At 39.3% G+C, this 19,516-nt stretch overlaps 1 protein-coding gene across 1 annotated transcript in view; it reads left to right on the forward strand.

Annotated features, from left to right (window-relative positions):
* Nucleotides 1–17,593, forward strand: part of Sim1 (SIM bHLH transcription factor 1) — a 71,538-nt gene extending 53,945 nt beyond the window's left edge. The window contains exons 10-11 of the mRNA XM_090337697.1: nt 13,704–14,106; nt 16,860–17,593. Coding sequence (XP_090193823.1) covers nt 13,704–14,106; nt 16,860–17,593 — 1,137 coding nt within the window. The remainder of the gene's footprint in view (nt 1–13,703; nt 14,107–16,859) is intronic.
* The last annotated feature ends 1,923 nt before the right edge of the window (nt 17,594–19,516 follow it).

Here is a 19,516-nt window from a genome sequence, read left to right on the forward strand (position 1 = left end):
CTTTTGAGTCACTATTTTCTTTCCAGTTATTTATAGTATTACTGGATATATTTGCTACTCATTTTCTTAACTCTAGAATGTCACTTGACATTGCTATGTTTTCAAGAAAATATTCTCTTTGCTCAGGGTCTGATAGCTCAGTAATCGCATACTTGCCTAGCATGCACAAAGTTCTGGATTTTATTCTCACCATCAAGAAAAGAAAAATGAATATTCTCTAATCTTTCTTGAAGTATATTTACATTTTTATTACTTTATTTAAAAATAAAATTCAAAAGGTTATACAAAGGAATTACAATTTAACATGTCCATTTAAATGTCCAATCTTCCTTGACTTGAACTGGCTTTAAAAGCTCCTTTTGAGCCATATAGAATTAAAGTGAATTAAAAAAAAATATCTCAGGAGGATTCTTCTCCAATGCTAAATATTTGCCAAGCTTGTGTAGAAATGGCAATACATCCAACCTTTCTTGGTATATTTTATATACAGAATATCTTTACTATTTATTTATAAGCCAATAAATTAGAAAGGGAAGCAGCCAGAGGTTTCTTTCTTATAGGACTTCAAAAATGGAGTGCCATACTTTCTACTTTACATTCTCTTTACAATTTCAGTTAGTTGTTTTCTAGGACCTAAAATTTCTCAAATTACAATTGCACCTTATTGTTCAATTTCACGATTACAGGCTCATAGGTTCAGCCTGCCTCTCAAATGAAAAAATTAACTTGCATTACTGTCATTAAAAAAAAACATTTGGTTCTGCCATTAGGTTTATTGTTTACACTTATGCTTATCCTTAGGAAAATCCTTGGTCATATCCAATGAGTACAAACCCAGGCCATTCCTTACAGTAAACAGGTCTCCTGTTTGAGGCCAGCACCCAGCAGTGGGGGTTATTTTAATGGACATGCCGTATTACTTTAATCTAACTCTTTCACCATCTGTTCTTCCCATAACAGTGAATGAAAAAAAAGAGAACATATTTTATGTTTCAGGGTTACATTAGTAAAAAAGTAAGATAAAAGTGATTTAAAAGCATGCATATGTTCTTCGTACAAGGCACAGTCTGCATCTGTGAAGTTTTTTATTTTTTCTCATGGTTCAGACACAAATCAAGAGGAAAGCTGCTTTGGCTTGATAGAGTGAAAGTTTTTTCATGGAAAACAGGGCTTTGCCATAAGAGAGTCTCTTTCTATATTTTACAGCTTAAAAATGATATAAAAAAAAACCCTCAATGAGCTGCCAGAACAAAAATAGATAAGGCTAACATCTATTGTTGGAACATCTGGCACGTTTCCTGAGTAGATTGTTGCTGCACGTCCACATGAATGCAACGCACCTGTCTGGAAGAGGCCTCTGAAGCAGGAATGATCTTAGGCTTCTTGTTATTTGAGGAGGATCTGTGGGCCTAATAGTGCTTGAAGACTGTGTTAGTGGCTTAAAGGACATCCCAGTGTTGTGTGGAGTTGACTAAGGTGGGAAGCTTGGGAAAAACTCTCCTCTGTAAAAACATTAGCTGCAGGTTCTCTAAGTACATTGAGTTAGTAAGTAAGGACAGGGCTCTTCTTTGTTGTCTTTTGTCTCAAATTTCATAGTTGTGCTACTTTGCACAAAGCTGTAGCCACATTTGTTATGACTAAATTAATAACAGTTTTAGGATGTTGTTGACATTTAATAGAGTAAGTTCTGGTGAATCTTAGCAAAATAGGAACAAATAATAACTATTTTCTAAGGGTAACTATTGTTTGCTATGGGTATTAGCATATGCAAAACATGAAACAAATAGAGTCTGTCTGTCTGTCTGTCTGTCTGTCTTTCTGTGTGTGTGTGTGTGTGTGTGTGTGTGTGTGTGTGTGTGTGTGTGTGTGATCCTGAGGCTTGAACTCAGGGCCAAGGTCCTGTTCACAGATGTTATTAACTGTTGTCCTGAAATCTCAGTCTCCTAAGTAGCTAGTATTACAGTCATGAGGTATAGGCACGTGGCTAAATTGTCTCTTAGTCATAGTTCATTTCCCTTTCTTAAATAAGGTATGTATAAATGAAGAGAATATTTTTCCTTCTTTCATCTCCTGGTATACTTCCTCTCTTTCAGTCTTTGTCATCTTCTCACATTAATATTCTATGCATTTTACATCCTTCCTAATGTGAGTTCCTTAAAGGTATGACTGCATTTTTCATATCAACTGCCTTGAACATAGACGTATTTAGTAAATACTAGAGCAAATCATTGCAAATAGTTCCCTTCAGGTACATCTGAAGCCTTCTGGCTCAGGCCTTTCATCTAATGGGGTGGTCAGTTTATCCAAGCAGGCATGGTTCTCTTATAAGCTGAATGTTTTGTAAGAAGAGGAGCATTCTTCAATGGATTTGTTTTAAAAGTTGCAAACATGAATGCTAATTTTGTAAATTAAATATTAAAAGCAGACACTAGGTTTAATTAAGACAAAAGTATTCTGAATGACACCAAAGTTTCTTTTTAAAAATACTTTTTGTTAGCTTTAAGTAATTATACAAAGGAGTTGCTATTCCAATGTGCCTTGATCACAACTTTCGACACCAAATTTTCAAAGACAGGAAAACAGAGATTTCTAAAAAATTAACCAAAAATTCATCTTCCATGAGCTTTCTTTGATGAATGAATATAAACTGATTAAAATTGAGAACCAAGTCATTCAGCTTCTCAGCTTTAAATATAGCAGAAAAGGTTCTTGCTTTTTCAAAGGAAGAAGAGCAGGTACTTTAGTAGCTCATGAAACATGTTTTGTATTTTACTTGAAAATACTACGGGACCAGGAGGGTGATCTAGTGGTAGAGTGTTTGCCTCGCATGCATGAAGCCCTGGATTCAATTTCCTAGAACCACATACACAGAAAAAAATAGTGGGATGTGGTACTGTGACTCAAGTAGTGTTCTCCTCCATCCTGAAGTCAGGTCCTGGGCATACCCTGGGTTTATTTTGCTCAAGACTAATAATGTTCTACCACTTGAGTCAGAGGTCTCCTTCCAGCTTTTTTCTTTTTGTTTTTTAGTAGTTAATTGGATAAAGGTCTTAGGGCTTTCCTGCCCAGGCAGACTTTGACACAAGATCTTCAGATCTCAGATGCTGAGTAGCTAGGATTACAGATCTGAGCACCAAGGCCCAGCAGATGCTCGCATTTTACAATGGACAGTGACAGAAATTCTTTGTTTCTCACTGAAATCCTGAAAACCAGTCTCTACTGTTGTGCAAGGCCCAAGGAAAGATAATCTTGTTGCAAAACACATCAGGTGACAGGATATTGAGATCTTCCATGTTCTTTGCCCAGAATACCTAGTTGATAACTTGGAACTACAGTTTATGTAAAAAATAGTAATAACTATTAATACGAGCAAAGATACTTGAGCAATTTAAGCTACAGCTTTATTGGAGCATGTTTCTCCTCAAGGAAAAAAGTGTTGTAATTTTCCTAAAAGGATTTGTGTCCAATCGTTCTGTAAAAGTGAAACATACATTGACTCTATAAGAGTAATTGATTTTGACAATGTATGTGAAGTAATGCACCCTCTATCTGGTGAATATAATGTAACCCTTCTATTAATTGCAATATTACAATAAAATATATGGAAAAAAGAGTAATTGACTTTGAAATGATTGAGTAATTACAGAAAAGTACAAGACTATGATGGTGTATTCCTGTGTACCATAGCTAGGATCACGAGTGGATTTCCTAAGGACTTTATATAATCTCAGCACAGTCATCAAATTTAAGAAGTATAACATGAAAATACATTCTAATATTATCATACAATGTAAGATTTACCCAGTAATGTCCCTAATAACATTTGTTGTTTTCATTCAGTACATGACTAAGGCCAGGGTTTTAGATTGCATGTACTTGTTATGTGTCTTAGTCTTCTTTAAGCTCAGAACTTTTTGTTATGTGTTACATGTTACTGAATTCTTTTTTTCAGTACTGACAATTGAATTCAAGGGCCTATGCTGGTGAGGCAGGCACTCTACCACTCCAGCCACACCCCTTGCCCCTTTTTGTAGTGGTTATTTTTATTTTTGAGACTCTATTTGCATTGATTAGGGTTTCTTTTTTGGCAGCCCTGGAGCTTTAACTCAGGACCTGAGCACTGTCCTTGGGCTTTCTCAAGGCTAGAGCTCTACCACTTGAGCTGCAGCACAACTTCCAGCATTATTCTATGTATGTGGTGCCGAGTAATTGAACCCCTGTCTTTGTGCAAGCTAGGCAAGAACTTACCAGTAGGTGAAACTCCTGGCCCCAGCACTGCTTAGTTTTGAGGGTCTCACTTTATGCCTGACTACCCCAACTCTAATTCTCTTACTTATCTTTCCCCCCATAGCTGGGATAACAGGTACATGCCATGACATCAATTTATTGATTGAGATGGAGTCTCTCTCACTTTTGTACCTGGGCTAGACTTGAATTTTAATCTGACACTCTGCCTGCTATGAGATTATAAGTTTTTTGAGGAAGAAAGCTCAGTTACCCTTAGTGTTATTATTGGTGGCACAGTGGTTTGAACTCAGGGCTTGGTGCTTGTGAGGCAGGAGCTCAACCACTTGAGCCATACCTCCAGCTGAACTTCAACTAACTTAGGGAGTTTTTTTTTTTTAAAGTTGAGTTTGTGCGCTGCTTCTTCATGGCTAGAACACTCCAATGTAACATTTTGTCCTTAGATAATCTATCATACCAAGGCATGTAATGTTCATGTACTCTGAGTTGGTCAGAGAAAGTAATTTTGACTACTTGGTGAAGGTTCTTTACTCTATCATTATTATTATTTTCCCCTGCAAATTAAGAAGCAATCTGAGGATGGCAACTCTTTAAAAGTATATAACATCTCATTCCCTGTAACAATTTCCTTCCTGGGAGCTGGTAGTTTGGCCTAGTGGTAGAGTGCTTGCTTAGCATGTATGAAGACCTGGGTTCAATTGCTCAGTACCACATACATAGAAAAAGGAAGCTGGAATTGGTGCTATGCCTCAAGTGGCAGACCTCTAGCCTTGAGAAGAAAGCCCAAGGACAGTGCTAGGGCCTTGAGTTCAAGCCCCAGGACTGGCAAAAAAGAAAAGAAAAGAAAAGAAATTTCCTCCTTAGATTTACCATCTATGCTAATTTGCATTCACAGAAATCTTTAAATTAATCACAAAATATGTATTTTCTAATTTAAATATGCCTTCCATGCTTACCAGCTGACATTCTTCTTTATTTTTTCGCATTTTATTTTTTTATTATTTAGGTAATATATAGAGGGGTTACATTTACATTCACCAGATATTAGGTGCATTTCTTCTCACATATTAATACCCCTTCTCATGTTTTTGTCCCCATTTCCGTCCCTACTCCCCCCCATCATCTTGTTTTCCCCCCTTCCCTTTCCTATTTCAAACAACCAAATAAACATATATACAATATACCAGATAACAAAGTCAGATACAGTAACAATATGAGATTAACCAAAGGGCAACAAAGGAGAAGAGAAATAACATGGTGTATTAAGAAAACAACCATGCAAGATAAAGCTCTTGTTTCCATATCCTAGAGATCCTTTCATTTAGTCTCTTCCTGTATGACCTTATGTATCTAGGTTTTGTGCTATTGTAATCCTCTACTAAGAATGTCCTAGATGTGAAATAATTATTACAAATGAGGGAAATCATTGAGCCTGTTACTTTGGGTCTGGTTTACTTCACTTAATATGATTTTTTCCAAGTCTTTCCATTTCCTTACAAATGGGGAGGATGTCATTCTTTCTGATGGCAGCATAGAATTCCTTTATGTATGAATACCACATCTTCTTGATCCAATCATCTACTAAGGGGCATCTGGGTTGGTTCCATATCTTTGCTATGGTAAACAGTGATGCAATGAACATCGTTGTGCTCGTGGATTTAGTATGTCCTTGTTTCTGCACTTTTGGTTAAATGCCAAGGAGTGGAATTGCTGGGTCATAGGGGAGCTCTATGTTTAGTCTTTTGAGGGACTGCCTTACTGCTTTCCATAGTGGTTGAACGAGTTTACACTCCCACCAACAGTGTAGTAGTGATCCCTCCTGGCCACATTCCCACCAGCATCTGTTGTTATTAGATTTCTTGATCATGGCCATTCTAACTGGAGTGAGGTGGAATCTCACAGTTGTTTTGATTTGCATTTCCTTTATGGCCAGAGATGTTAGCATTTCTTCATGTGTCTATAGGCCATTTTTATTTCTTCTTCAGAGAAGTCTCAAGTCCTTGGCCCATCTTTTAATGGGATGGTTGTTTCTTTGAAGATTTGTTTTGGAGAGAATCTTTGTATTTATTTATTTTTTTAGTTGTAGATATATTTTAGATATGAGGCCTTTGGACACACATTCTTCTATAAAGGAAGATTTCTCTTTTTCTCTCCTATTTATCAGTTTGTTTATTTGTATGAATGCATTGGTGATACCTATTTTGTTTAATGGATTAAAATTCACTGGTTGCTATCTTTCTTTCCTTCTTGTTTTACTGTATTGATATTTATTTATTTATTTATTTATTATTATCAAGGTAATGTATAGTGAGGTTACAGTTACATTTACCAGATAGGTGCATTACTTCTCAGACATTGATAACCCCTTCTTATGTCCCCATTTTGTCCTTATTTTCTTTTGTTTAAATTTTTCTTTTTTGAAGCAATCTCATCATTGTATTTTACTAGCACACTTTTCTGTTTTTGACTCACTAAAATGTTTCAAATTCTTCTTCATCTTTCATACCCCATCATTGGAATCAGCAATATCTCCAGGAAGCTCTGATTCCTCTTATTGGAGAATGGTATTAAGAAATTAAGGTCTGAGGCTAGAAGCATGGCCTAGTGGTAGAGTGCTCACCTAGCATACATGAAGCCCTGAGTTCAATTCTTTGGTATGACATATAGAGAAAAAGCCAGAAATGGCTCTGTGCCTCAAGTGGCAGAGTACTATCCTAGAGCAAAAAGTATCCAAGGACAGTGCCCAAGCCCTGAATTCAAGCCCCAGAACTGCCAAAAACTAAAACAATAAAAAAGCAACTAAGGTCTATGTATTAAGTATGCTTGTATTACTGTCATATCTTTGTTTCTAGGCTTTTTCAGTGGAAGATAGATTTACAATTCCAGTCTCTATCCTTCTATTTTCTTTTTCGTCACCCTCCCTCCTTAGGTTATTAATTTATTTGTTTTTTAACTTCTTCTTTGAGTTCTTTTCATAAAAGTTAGAAGATACATGTATGTTTTACTTGTTCTATTTTTACATGAACAGCAAATTAGATGTGTGATATATATTATATATGCACATATAATATATAGTTTATTATATTTTGTTTTATATACAAATCATTTGTAATTTATAATAAATTTATAATTTGTGATATATTGTACATAATAAATTATATATTACATGTGTAACTATAATTTTGGTGTTCTTAGTGAAAAATTACATATGTATTTATAGTAAGGTTAGTCGACTAGTACCTGCATTTGAACATTTAGGTGATTTCTACTATCTTGATAATGCAGATGTTGTTGTAGGAAACAACTTATGTATGATTATTTTCTAACAGTTGAGGTGTATTTCTTGGATTTCTGTTTTAGAAGGAGTAAATGTTCCTGGTTGTGAGGCATTGCTAGATTTCTTTAAACAGAGGCTGTACCAGTTTGTATTCCCACTGCTGCCTGACCCCATGCCAGGACATGGGCTAGCTTCAAAATTGTTGCTAAGCTGATGGTCCACACATCATATCTTAGTGCTGTTTTAATTTGCCTTTAAGATTTAAGATTTTGATTTTAAGAAGCCTTCATGTGTGTAGAGGTTTTGTTTATTTGTGGAGAAGGATCTGTACCTTTGTACATTTTCTTCCTCCCTTCCTTCAATGGACTATCATCTAACTTTAGAAAGGAGAGGAATTCTGACATTTCTATGCTACGAGATAGATAACCTTGAGGATATTGTTCTAAGAGAAGTAAGGCAGTTACAAAAAGACTAATTTTGCTTTCTATATTCTTTGTCTTGCCTATAAGTTCATGAGGGGGAGAGAGGTCAGGAGGGGAGAAACTGGGAGAGCATGAGGAGGTGTCACTGTTCAACAGGAAATGTACTCATTACCTAACTTACGTAACCATAGCCCCTCTGTACGTTACCTTTAAAAAAATTAAAAATCTTAACAAAAGGATAAATAATGTGTGCTTACACCTACATGAGATAGCTTGAATAGCTGAATTTATAGAGATAGAAAGTAGAAAAATGGTTTCCAGAGGTCAGAGGGAGAGGGGAGGTTGATGTTCTTGTTTAATGAGCTCACAATTCAGTTTTCCAAGGTGAAGGTTTCTGGAGCTGGACAGTAGTGATGGTGAATGTGTGTAATGCCACCATGCCCTTAACCGTGTGCCAGATGATACATCCTGAGGAAACAATGAGAGAGGACCCGGATGTGAGGATAGCTGTTATAGACATTGATGCACAGATATTTGAATATAGTTTAATTTTCCTGGGATAAGTGTTTAGGATTGCATATGGCATGTGCACGTATAGGTTTCTAAGGCTTAGTAGCATTGTCTCTGGAGTGGCTATCTCCTTTAACAAGCCCATCAGCAGTGTCTGAGTATTCTAGTTACCCCGTATCTTTTGCCAGTTGCATAGAATCACTATTTTTAATTTTAGCCAGGCTGGGATGTGTGCTGTGATATTTCACTGTGTTTTGGATGGTTTTAATTTGCATGTCCCTTGGTACTGATGTTTTCAAACATCTTTTTGTGTGATTATTTGCCATCTGGATATCTTTACCTATTGTATTTTAATTGTTGGGTTTAGGGAGTTCTTTATATATTCTAGATATTTAGTACTTCATTAGATATGCAGTTTGTAAATAGGTTCTTGTTTGTAGTTTGTTACTGATCTGAATAGGATCTTTTGCAGGACAAGATTTTACAATATAAAGTCCAACTTATCATTTTTCTCTATGTGCTATTCAAGTCTCAGAAATTTTTACTTTCCTCTTGATTTTGAAGATTTTCTCCTGCTATTTTTTAAAAAAAGTATTCTAATTTTGTATTATATGTCGAAGCTTGTGATTGTTTGACCTATTTTTTTAAGCATCCACTACTAGAACTAAAGTCTACTTGCTTTTTTGCTTATGGATGTGTAGCATCACTGGTTGTGAAAACTTACTTTCCTTCGTTACATTCTCGAAAATAAGGTGAGAATAGTTGTGGGTTTTCTTTTTATTCTGTTCTATCCATCTGTCTACTTTTCCATAAAGACAGATCTTTAGCGGCTGTATAGTAAATCTCAAAATTGGGTACATCGATTTTCTAAATTTAGTTTGTCCTTAATTGTTTAAATAATTTTCTCCTTTTTATTTAAACAATTCTAATTCATTTTCTTTCTATGTAAATATATAAAACCTTTGTTTAATCTTTCTAATCTTTCTGGTATTTTTATTTTCTGTAATTTCAGTCTATAAGATGCTTTCTAGATTTTCTTCAACTTCTCCTATTAAGTTTTCAACCATGTCTATTTTTTTATAACTTGTTGTTATAATAGTAGTGATAATAATAGTAGAAGAAATTTATTTTAACTGTACTGGGAACCCAACTGATTGTCTTGTTCTTGTGAAGCAAGAGGCCGACCACTGAGCCACACTGCCAAACCTGTGGTGGGTGTTCCTTAATTTAAAACTTTTCATTTGCAAGTTCTTGATTTTTGATTACAAGCGTGCCACATGTGTGTTTTTGTATGTGTATCTGCAAATGCTTTATGAGGTAATTTAACCCAATTTAGACTGCTATATTTTTTCTTTTATAATTACTTGATGAGAATTTTTATTGGCCTGGGCTATTTGCATTTCCATTTTTGTGTTTTCTTTTGACTTGAGTTTTATATGAAGCTTAATTTTTTTCACTCTTCCTTGATGCTTCATTGCAAGAATACCTTTTTCTATCAGTTTGTAAAATAAGATTATTATTTTTTTAATGAATGATGGTGTGGTGAAAGGGGTAAATTAGGAGAATCATATTAACATCATGTGCTTTATGTTTTTATCTATCTAATAAAACCCTACATTTAGGGCCTGGAGTTTGACCTAGTGGTAGAGTGCTTGCCTAGCATGCATGAAGACCTGGGTTCAATTCCTTGGTACCACATACATAGAAAAAAAGCTGGAAGTGGTGCTAAGGCACAAGAGGTAGAGATCTAACCTTGAGAAAAGTCCAAGAACAGTGCTCAGGCCCTGAGCTCAAGCCCAGGACTGACAAAAAAAAAAAAAAACCAAAAAAACCCAAAAAACCCAAAACCCTACATTTCCCTCTTCTTTCTTTCCCTACACTGCCATATCTCCGAGGAACAATTGACTCTATCTTCATGTGGAAATGACTCCTTTCGAAGACTGTCATTTTAGTTTCAGAACCTTTCTGATGACTGGCAAACCACCAGATTCTGACTTGTGTTTATATTTTGGCATTTAAAACTGCATTTGCCTTTCTGAGAGTGATGTAAAAATTTAAATTATCTTTAAGTAGTTGTGAAAAGGGGTGATTAAAAAAAAATCTATGCTTAGTCTTTGTCCTAAAGTTGACAGCCTTTCCTCTAAGTCTCTTCAGCCTTCCTTCACACTGTCTTCGTAGGTTCTCCATTTAGAAGTTCATAGCAGCTACTGCTGGACTTTTACTTCTGAAATACTTTTAAACGTATAAATAACTTGAAGTAGGTCATGGTTCCTGCCTCCTGATACTAGTGATGCTGAATCACATGTGATATAATTTGTGCCTGTTGACATTTCGTAGGTTTTGAAAAGAGGGAGTGTCGGTCGATGCAAGGTTCAAATGGCTGTCATCACTCTTTATGTTCAAAAGGATGAGGTGCTGTCTATATTCTAGAATGTAATACTGACCAAAAGACATTGTGCCATTTTCATTAATTTGTGTACTAATGGGATACTCAGGGAAAATTGGCACTGTAGTCAAATCATAATTTGTGTTCTGACTTTCTTTTGTTAAGACAATAAAAATTCTTTGACTTGGATTACAGTTATCAGTGATTATCTATCTATTTAGAGATATAGTCAGAAAGCTGGCCTGCAGCTTACTGTGTAGTGCAGGTTGGCCTCAAATTCAAGAACCTCCTGCTTCCAAAGTGCAGGGACCACAGGTGTGAACCACCTTGCCTGGTTATAATTGTCTTCTTCCCTAAGTACCCTATGCAGACTAGCAAAGAAATAATGATTGAGTATACAAAGAATATCAGGAAATTAGAAACTGTCTAATCTAATCAATATATCATTTTCAAGATGACTCTGTGAAAGACATAAGCTTTAACTCAAGATAATCCTGCAGGGGATAGTAGGAATGGGCCTGGTTACAGGTTTGCCTGTCTGTCCATCACTAATAACTCTTCCATTAAATGACTCCAATTCTGTTTTAGCATTTGGAAACTTACTGTCATCATGACATCCTTTTCTGCCCAAAGAGAAAGCAGAAATGGGGCTGAGAGAAAGACTACGAGCCTTTTTTTCAGTGCTGACTCGCCATCCTGGCTCTGCACTTCCTGCATAGATTGGCTAGCTTTCTTCCACTCTTTATACCCTCTCTTTTTTCTCAGTTATTTGATGAACACCTGAAATCGTTTATGCTGAGAACTGAAGTTGTCACATTCTCAAAAGAGTTAACATCTAATACAACTCATTTTAAAGGAGTGATGGTGCATGGGAGTATGGAGGGTGCACAGTGATTCATGTCTGCAGGTTTGTTTGTTTGTTTTTAACAACAACAACACAAAATCCACTAAAATTTTAGATTATGAAAGCAGTATGAGGTCTGAGTCAACTTCAAGTGAGTATCTCTAGGCAGTGTATTTACTGTTGTCGTTTCTGGGGTATGAACAAGGGGCTTTCCTTTTCAACTCTTCTTTCCATGCTCTTGAATTTCCCCTCCTCTAGGGCAGGGATTCTTTGTGTTGAATTTTCTTTGTGAGGACAGAATGTTCTTTGCACTCTCCCCGTGTACACTCAGGAAGGCTTTTCCCTCTCAACAGGGATCAGAAGTCTTGACTTCCGAGATACTTCAGAAATAGGCTTGGTTTTTCACCTTTACAGAAACAAGCTGCAAGCGGGCAGTTCTTAGCGTGGAACAGCACTGATGCTGTGCCACTCTAAGGCAAGTGGCCAAATGGTGGATGGTGCTGGTGGAGGGGACATGTGTAGAACTCAGATCCCTCCTCAGTATGGCTAAGGGGTGCCACGCTTTCTTGCTTTGAAGAAAGGGGAAGTGTTCTCTTATGCAAAGGCTGGTATTTTGTTTTTCTAATTAAAATTTACAGACCCTCATCTCAAGAGGCTGAGATCTGAGGATCCCAGTTCAAAGCCAGCCTGGTAGGAAAGTCATTGAGACTCTTGTCTCCAATTCATTGAGACTCTTGACTCCAATTAAGCACAAATACACACTCACACACACAGCTGGAAATGGCTGCTGTGGCTCAAAATAGTAGAGCACTAGCTTTGAGCACAAAAGCATAAAGACAGTGCCCAGGCCCAGAATTTAAGCCCTAAGACCTACACATACAATTCCAACCCCCCCAAAAAAAGAAAACTGCAAAAGAATAAAGAAAAAAGAAATAGAAAAGTGGAAAGCAAAAGCAAAAAAGTAAAATATAAGGCCTTTTTATTGGGAAAAATTTAAAATTAGAACATTTGGGCGATGATGAAGAAGTTGGGTTGAATGCTGGTTCTTATTTCCAACTAACAAACACTGTGGCCTGGGACAAATCACTTTCCCTCTCTGAGCAGCAGCTCTCCTATGCATGCAAAGGGGAAAGCAGCTATGGGGAGTTTGGCCTAGGGGTAGAGTGCTTGCTTGCCTAGGGTACACAAAGAACTGGTTTCAATTCCTCCGTAGCACATACATAGAAAAAGCCAGAAGTGGCGCTATGGCTCAAGTGGTAGAGCTCTTGCCTTGAGAAAGTCCAAGGACAGTGCTCAGGCCCTGAGTTCAAGCCCAGAACTGGCAGAAAAAAAAAAAAAGAAAAGAATAGAAAAGAAAAAAGAAAAAGAACTCATGGACAGCACCCAGGCCTGGAGTTCAAGCTCTATGACAAAGGGGAAAGCAAAGTTGTCACTAATGTGTTCCTAGAGGAACGTCCTGGGCTAATTCACAGGAGCACTTCATCTAGAGACTGCTGCTTCAATGTTTGCTATTATGATGATGATTACTATTGTGGTTAAAAATAATAATTTTTACCAGCTCTGGGGCTTGAACTCAGGGTCTCACACTCTCTTTTGCCATTTTTGCTCAAGGCTTGCACTCTACCACTTGAGCCACAGCCCTACTTCCAGCTTTTTTTTTTGGTGGTTAAATGGAGATCCGAATCTTACACACTTCTTCCCCCTTCCCTCCCCCAGGCTTGCTTTCAACCTTGAGTAGCTAGGATTACAGGAGTGAGCCACCAAAGCTTGGCTCACTATTATTACTATCATTGTTGCTGTTGTTGTTGTTGTTCTCCAGCTTTTGGTGGCCACTAGGATTCTCTATGGAGACATCATCTGATTTATTAAGTCATCCCAAGTTGGGAGTCGGGGTGACTCTTATTTTGGCAGCCGCAGGCCAAGAGGACTTTAGGGGGTGCGTGCTTGGGGCGTGGGGGGCACACGCAGGGCTGTTCCGTGTGTGGCTCATTTACTGATCTCTTCCCCTCTCGATTTCAGTACTCGGGTTTTCCCACGGAACGCTCTGAGTCGGATCATGATAGCCAGTGGGGCGGGAGCCCCCTGACCGACGCGGCGTCCCCGCAGCTGCTGGACCCTTCGGAGCGCGCGGGCCCCCAGCACGATGCGTCCTGCGCCTACAGACAGTTCTCAGAGCGCAGCTCGCTGTGCTACGGCCTGGCGCTGGACCACTCCAGGCTGGTGGAGGACCGACACTTCCACACCCAGGCCTGCGAGGGGGGCCGCTGCGAGGCCGGCAGGTACTTCCTGGGGACGCCGCAGGCCGGGAGGGAGCCCTGGTGGGGCTCGCGTGCAGCCTTGCCCCTGACCAAGGCCTCCCCGGAAAGCCGAGAAGCCTACGAGAACAGCATGCCGCACATCACCTCGGTGCACCGGATCCATGGTAAGAGCAAGAGCACGCCCGGATCCTCAGCAAGGGTTGCAGGGTTGCAGGGTCCGGGTAGCTAGAATGAATCGGCCTGGAGTGACTAGCTGGAAGGGGGCTCTCCTTGTGAAAATCAGAAACTCACTCCAACGGAGTGATAAAAAAAACCAAGGCCACTCTGGTGAAGTGCATTCAGCTGGGTAACAGCTGCAGAAGACAGGACAAGTGACATAAAGAAGATTCTCATCTTAAAAGTCATGGCAAAAAAAAAAAAATGTGCCGGGCTCCCATGGCTCAGGCCTGCCATCCTAGCTGCTCCGGAGGCTAGGATGTGAGGATCTGAGGAAAGTCTGTGAGACTCTTATCTCCATATAAGCCCACTACAAAGGTGGATGTGGAGGAGTGACTCCAGTGGGAAAGTGCCAGCCCTGAGCAGAAGAGCTCAGGAAAAAAGCCTCCAGCAAGGCACTGAGTTCAAAGTCCCCAAACCAAACTCATGAAAAGTAGAAACCAAAGTGAATATGTTTCTGTTGAACTTGCCACCTATATGTGTGCATGTGTGAATTATGTATATATGTGTGCACGTATGCACACGCACGCACGTGTATATGGGAATGCATGTATGTATGTATGTATGTATGTATGTATGTATGTATGTATGTATGTATGTGTGTGTGCCTGGACTCAAAGGTGGAGGTGAACGGTGGGCTCACTGGGTTGTAGCAGGGTTGACAGCAGTGAGGGTACTGTTGATAGACTGGCAAGGCCAGTCACTTATACCATAGATCTTCAACCTCTCCGGGCCTTGATCGTGCCCCTCTTGCTGTCCCTCCTCATCATGACAACCGCAGTGGTCCACAGTGAGGATGGAGGACATTTAGAAACCACAGAGATTTTCACCTTGGGATTATTATACAGCCTTTGCAACACATGGAAACGGGCCCTGGAGTGAGCGCTTTGATCACTGGTAATGCTTTTTCTTTGTTCATTTCAAAGTAAACTGGAGAAGCCACCCTGCCCATTTCAAGTGTGGGTCCAGGCAGCTCTTTGAAACCCTCAGTGCTTCATTCGAAGTCAGTGGCATTCAGATTGATCTGAAGGCACTTGATTCACTCTCCTTGTTTTTAGGATGAGAAGTGAGCTAGACTTTGCTGGCTCCATTGGTCAAGTCTCCTGTCAGATGCCACCCAGATGCTGATGGCCTTCCGGGAATCATTTTAATTGGTTTCCATTCTTGCTTTTTTATATTTAATTCTTCAGTTTTTACTTTGAGTAAGCAGGCTATTTTGAACTAAGAAACATAGTCCAGTAATGGAAACCCAGAGCAAAGGGTAATTGGTTGCCAAAGAAGAGGGGTGGGGAAAATCCTTAACCTATGTGGTATGTGAGAAATACTAGAAATAAAATAAGAAGGGGAGAGGAAATGGCCGAAAGCAGCAGTGGTGTGATCCAGAGCAACTCTGTTGCATTAGGAAGTTTTCAGCTTTTCTGTGTCCCTGCCCGATTTCTCTTCTTGCTTTTTATGTTGGTGTCAGACTGCTTTGAGACTAATTTGATTTGTGAAATATATTTTGATTTGTGAAATATATTCTTAGGGCCCTGGCACTATTCCTAAGCTTTTTTTTTTTCTACTCAAGAGTAGTACTCTACCACTTGAGGCACAGCTCTACTCCTGGCTTTTTTGATATAAGAACCTCAGACTTTCTTTCCAGGGCTGGCTTTGAATTATGTTCCTCAGATCTCAGCCTCCCGAGTAATTAGGATTATGATTACAGAGCCACCAGCACCCAGCTATCATTCACTTACTCTTCATATTGCTTCAGAAGCCATCTGCAATACCTGGGTTTCCATAAAATGACCTCAGAAGCTGGAATGCTTACCCTATCCTTTAGTAGTGTTCATATTTTGTTTGTGACAAGATAGATCTATATCTATGACTATCCAGTAATACACATATACATATGTAATATATGTATGTATTTAACCTGTGATTCGCTAAAAGTTAAGATTAGGGCTAGTTTAGATTCATTAGTCAATGATAGTCACATTTTCAGTGATTTATGTAGAATGGAAAAAATGGTTCCATCTATTCTATTGCTTTTTTTTTTCAGATTTAACTGAAAGCATTTTCCAGGAATCACATTAACCAACATTGCTCTCGAAAATACCATAAACCCATTTCTATTTCCTTCCTTCCTTCCTTCCTTCCTTCCTTCCTTCCTTCCTTTCCTTTCCTTTCCTTTCCTTTCCCTTCCCTTCCCCTCCCCTCCCCTCCCCTCCCTCCATCCTTCCCTCCCTCCCTCCCTCCCTTCCTCCCTCCCTCCCTCCCTCCCTCCCTTCCTTCCTTCCTTCCTTCCTTCCTTCCTTCCTTCCTTCCTTCCTTTTCGTTTGTTCGTTCGTTCCTTCCTTCTGCAGCTGGAAAGGTCCAATAAAATGCAGAGATAGAGAAATGAAAACATTGCTAATTTGCTATTTGGCATTCACAACCCATAGAAAGGCTTATTGTCTAAAAATGTTTTAATAAATCTTATCTGTACTTAATATCCACCAATTTTATTTGAGATCAACACAAGTTCCAATAAGTCAATATTCTGGCATCTAGGCTTGCATGTAACTTAAGTTTTATGTTTAAAAATAAAGGTATATACTTTAGTAGGGAAAGAAATACGTGTGTGTGTGTGTGTGTGTGTGTGTGTGTGTGTGCGCGCGCGCGCACGCAAGTATGCATGCATTTTGAAATGACTTACTTGTTGCATTTTCCTGATTTTCAGGACGAGGTCACTGGGATGAAGACAGCGTGGTCAGTTCCCCAGACCCAGGATCAGCCAGTGAATCTGGGGAGCGATACCGCACGGGGGAGCAGTATCAAAGCAGCCCACAGGAACCCAGCAAAATTGAAACTTTGATAAGAGCTACCCAGCAAATGATTAAAGAAGAAGAGAATCGATTGCAGCTCCGCAAAGTTCCCCCAGACCAATTGGCTTCCATAAATGGAGCTGGGAAAAAACACTCCCTCTGTTTTGCCAGCTACCCTCAGCCCCCAGCAACAGGTGAAGTCTGCCACAGCTCCACCCTTGCCAACACATCACCATGTGACCACATCCAGCAGAGAGAGGGAAAGATGCTGAGTCCCCATGACAATGACTATGACAACAGTCCCACCGCACTGTCTCGGATAAGTAGTCCCAATTCTGATCGCATTTCAAAATCCAGTTTGATCCTAGCGAAAGACTATCTGCATGCAGATATGTCTCCTCACCAGACAGCAGGAGACCACTCTGCTGTCTCCCCAAACTGCTTTGGCTCCCACCGGCAGTATTTTGATAAGCATGCTTACACATTAACTGGCTATGCCCTGGAGCACTTATATGACAGTGAAACCATCAGAAACTATTCGCTGGGCTGTAATGGCTCCCACTTTGATGTAACTTCCCATCTAAGGATGCAGCCAGACCCAGCACAAGGACACAAAGGAACATCTGTTATAATAACCAATGGAAGCTGATGTTTTTTTTTTCCTAAAATGTTTTGTTCTTCAAGGGTCTCTGAAACATATTTATAGTTTAATGCCCCATTACCAGCACTTACTACACCACAGATTGTCAAGAGAGGATAATTTAAGTTCCTGGGTATATGACATGTGTTCCCATGAAATCAGAGAAGAAAACATAGCACTAGCATTCAGGGTTAGATGCAGATGATGGAGATAAAGTGACTACATGAATAGCCCCTCCATTTATGTGGGAACTAGGATTGATATGTGTTTGAATGGAAAAATACTCATGTAAATCGAGGAAGCATATATGCCACATGAAAAGGCTGAAGAATGGCAATGTTGTATTGTAATGATCCCATTAAATTCCTTCATACACATCATTCCCTCTTCACAAATGCTATGTGCACTTTACATGCAGAAATAGAGAATATATAACAGAAACACAACTAACCATGCACAAGTAGAGAACCTATGTGATAAACACACCAAACCAGGACACCATTCCCTAACTACTAGATGAAGCTTCTTAAACAAAATGTCCCTTCTCAAAATAACCAAGGAAGAAATACATGTCGCAAACGGGCGGACTTTGTGGTTTCAAACCAGTCATCTCATTGGGTTTAGGCATAAATTAGAGAAATGGTTCTGGCTGTGGTACAAGAATGTGTTTCACCTGGAATCCATTATAAGTAATCAGGAAGCGATGCATTTTCACCTTACTTTTTGAGGTAGACAAGGACCAGGAGTCCACTGTCATAGCACTAAGGGGCTTTCTAAGTACCAGCTTTGAAACGGTAGGAAACACATCAAAAGTGTGGTGTGCTCAGCGGAAACTGGTTTAATGAAGAAGGAAAGGCCAGGGACGGAGAAGGATGAAATGATATCTCAAAACAGGCTCAGAATTAAGTAAACAACATGTTTGAAGCTTGCTTATAAAACCAACAGAGTAGAAAATTCAAACCAAATTCCCTAAGAAATAAAAAAAAGCTGCTAAGTGTAGAAATAATGAAAGCAAACCTGTGAAGTGTGTGACATGACAGTTGGGTAAGTGTTTGAAAACATGTCAAAGCACAGCTGTGCCGTGCTGTCAGCATGTGGAAAGCCTCAGGAGAGGGCTAAGATAAAAGCATGGGCAGACAGGCAAGTGGCTACAGGGCATAAGAGGAGTACTCTTATGAAAAGAACAAGCAAGGTTTCTTTTCCTTATTGTTTGTTATCAACAAATTTGCTTTTTGTATGTGTGCTAGGTAGCAGAAAGACCTATGACCTGCATGCCAAGATCTCTGGGTTCTGGGCTCTGACTTGGCCTGTGAATTAATCTTGTGATCTCAGATGTGTCACACAGTGTGCCTGGACCACAGCTCTCTGTGCTGAAAGGGAAATCCAATGGCCTATGTCTCTGTAGTTCATTGGTGCAGCAGAATTCGAAGTTGGAAATGACTTAACTCTCTGCACTGAGTTGTCAAGACCAGTTGTTCTTTTGCTGCATACCTGCAAAAATCTACATGGTTTGTAGCTTAAACAGGTATGTGGGCTCTTTTAGGAAGGTACAGTAACAGTTAAACTTCTCTTAATCAGCCAAAATGTAGATGGTAGATAATATGGAGGGGAAGGAAGAATAGAATTCATTTAATGCACTATTCTCTAGTAATCAAAGAAAAGTGACACAACTGATTAGAGAAGCTTCATAGAAAATATTTTGCAGAAGTCTTAGGTCCGAAGGCCTGAAAGTTTGGCTTTGTGGTAGAGTGCTTCCTTTGCGTGCACAAAGACCCGGGTTCAATTCCTTGGTACCACATACATAGAAAAAAGCCAAAAGTGGCACTGTGGCTCAAGTGGTAGAGCTCTAGCCTTGAGAAAATCCAAGGACAGTGCTTAGGTACTGAGCCTTAGCCCAGGACTGGTTAAAAAACAGTCGTAGGGCCGAAACTC

The sequence above is a fragment of the Megascapheus bottae genome, chromosome 8 (assembly GCF_031878675.1).
Source record: "Megascapheus bottae isolate mThoBot1 chromosome 8, mThoBot2.hap1, whole genome shotgun sequence".
In the NCBI taxonomy this organism is placed as follows: Eukaryota; Metazoa; Chordata; class Mammalia; order Rodentia; family Geomyidae; genus Megascapheus; species Megascapheus bottae.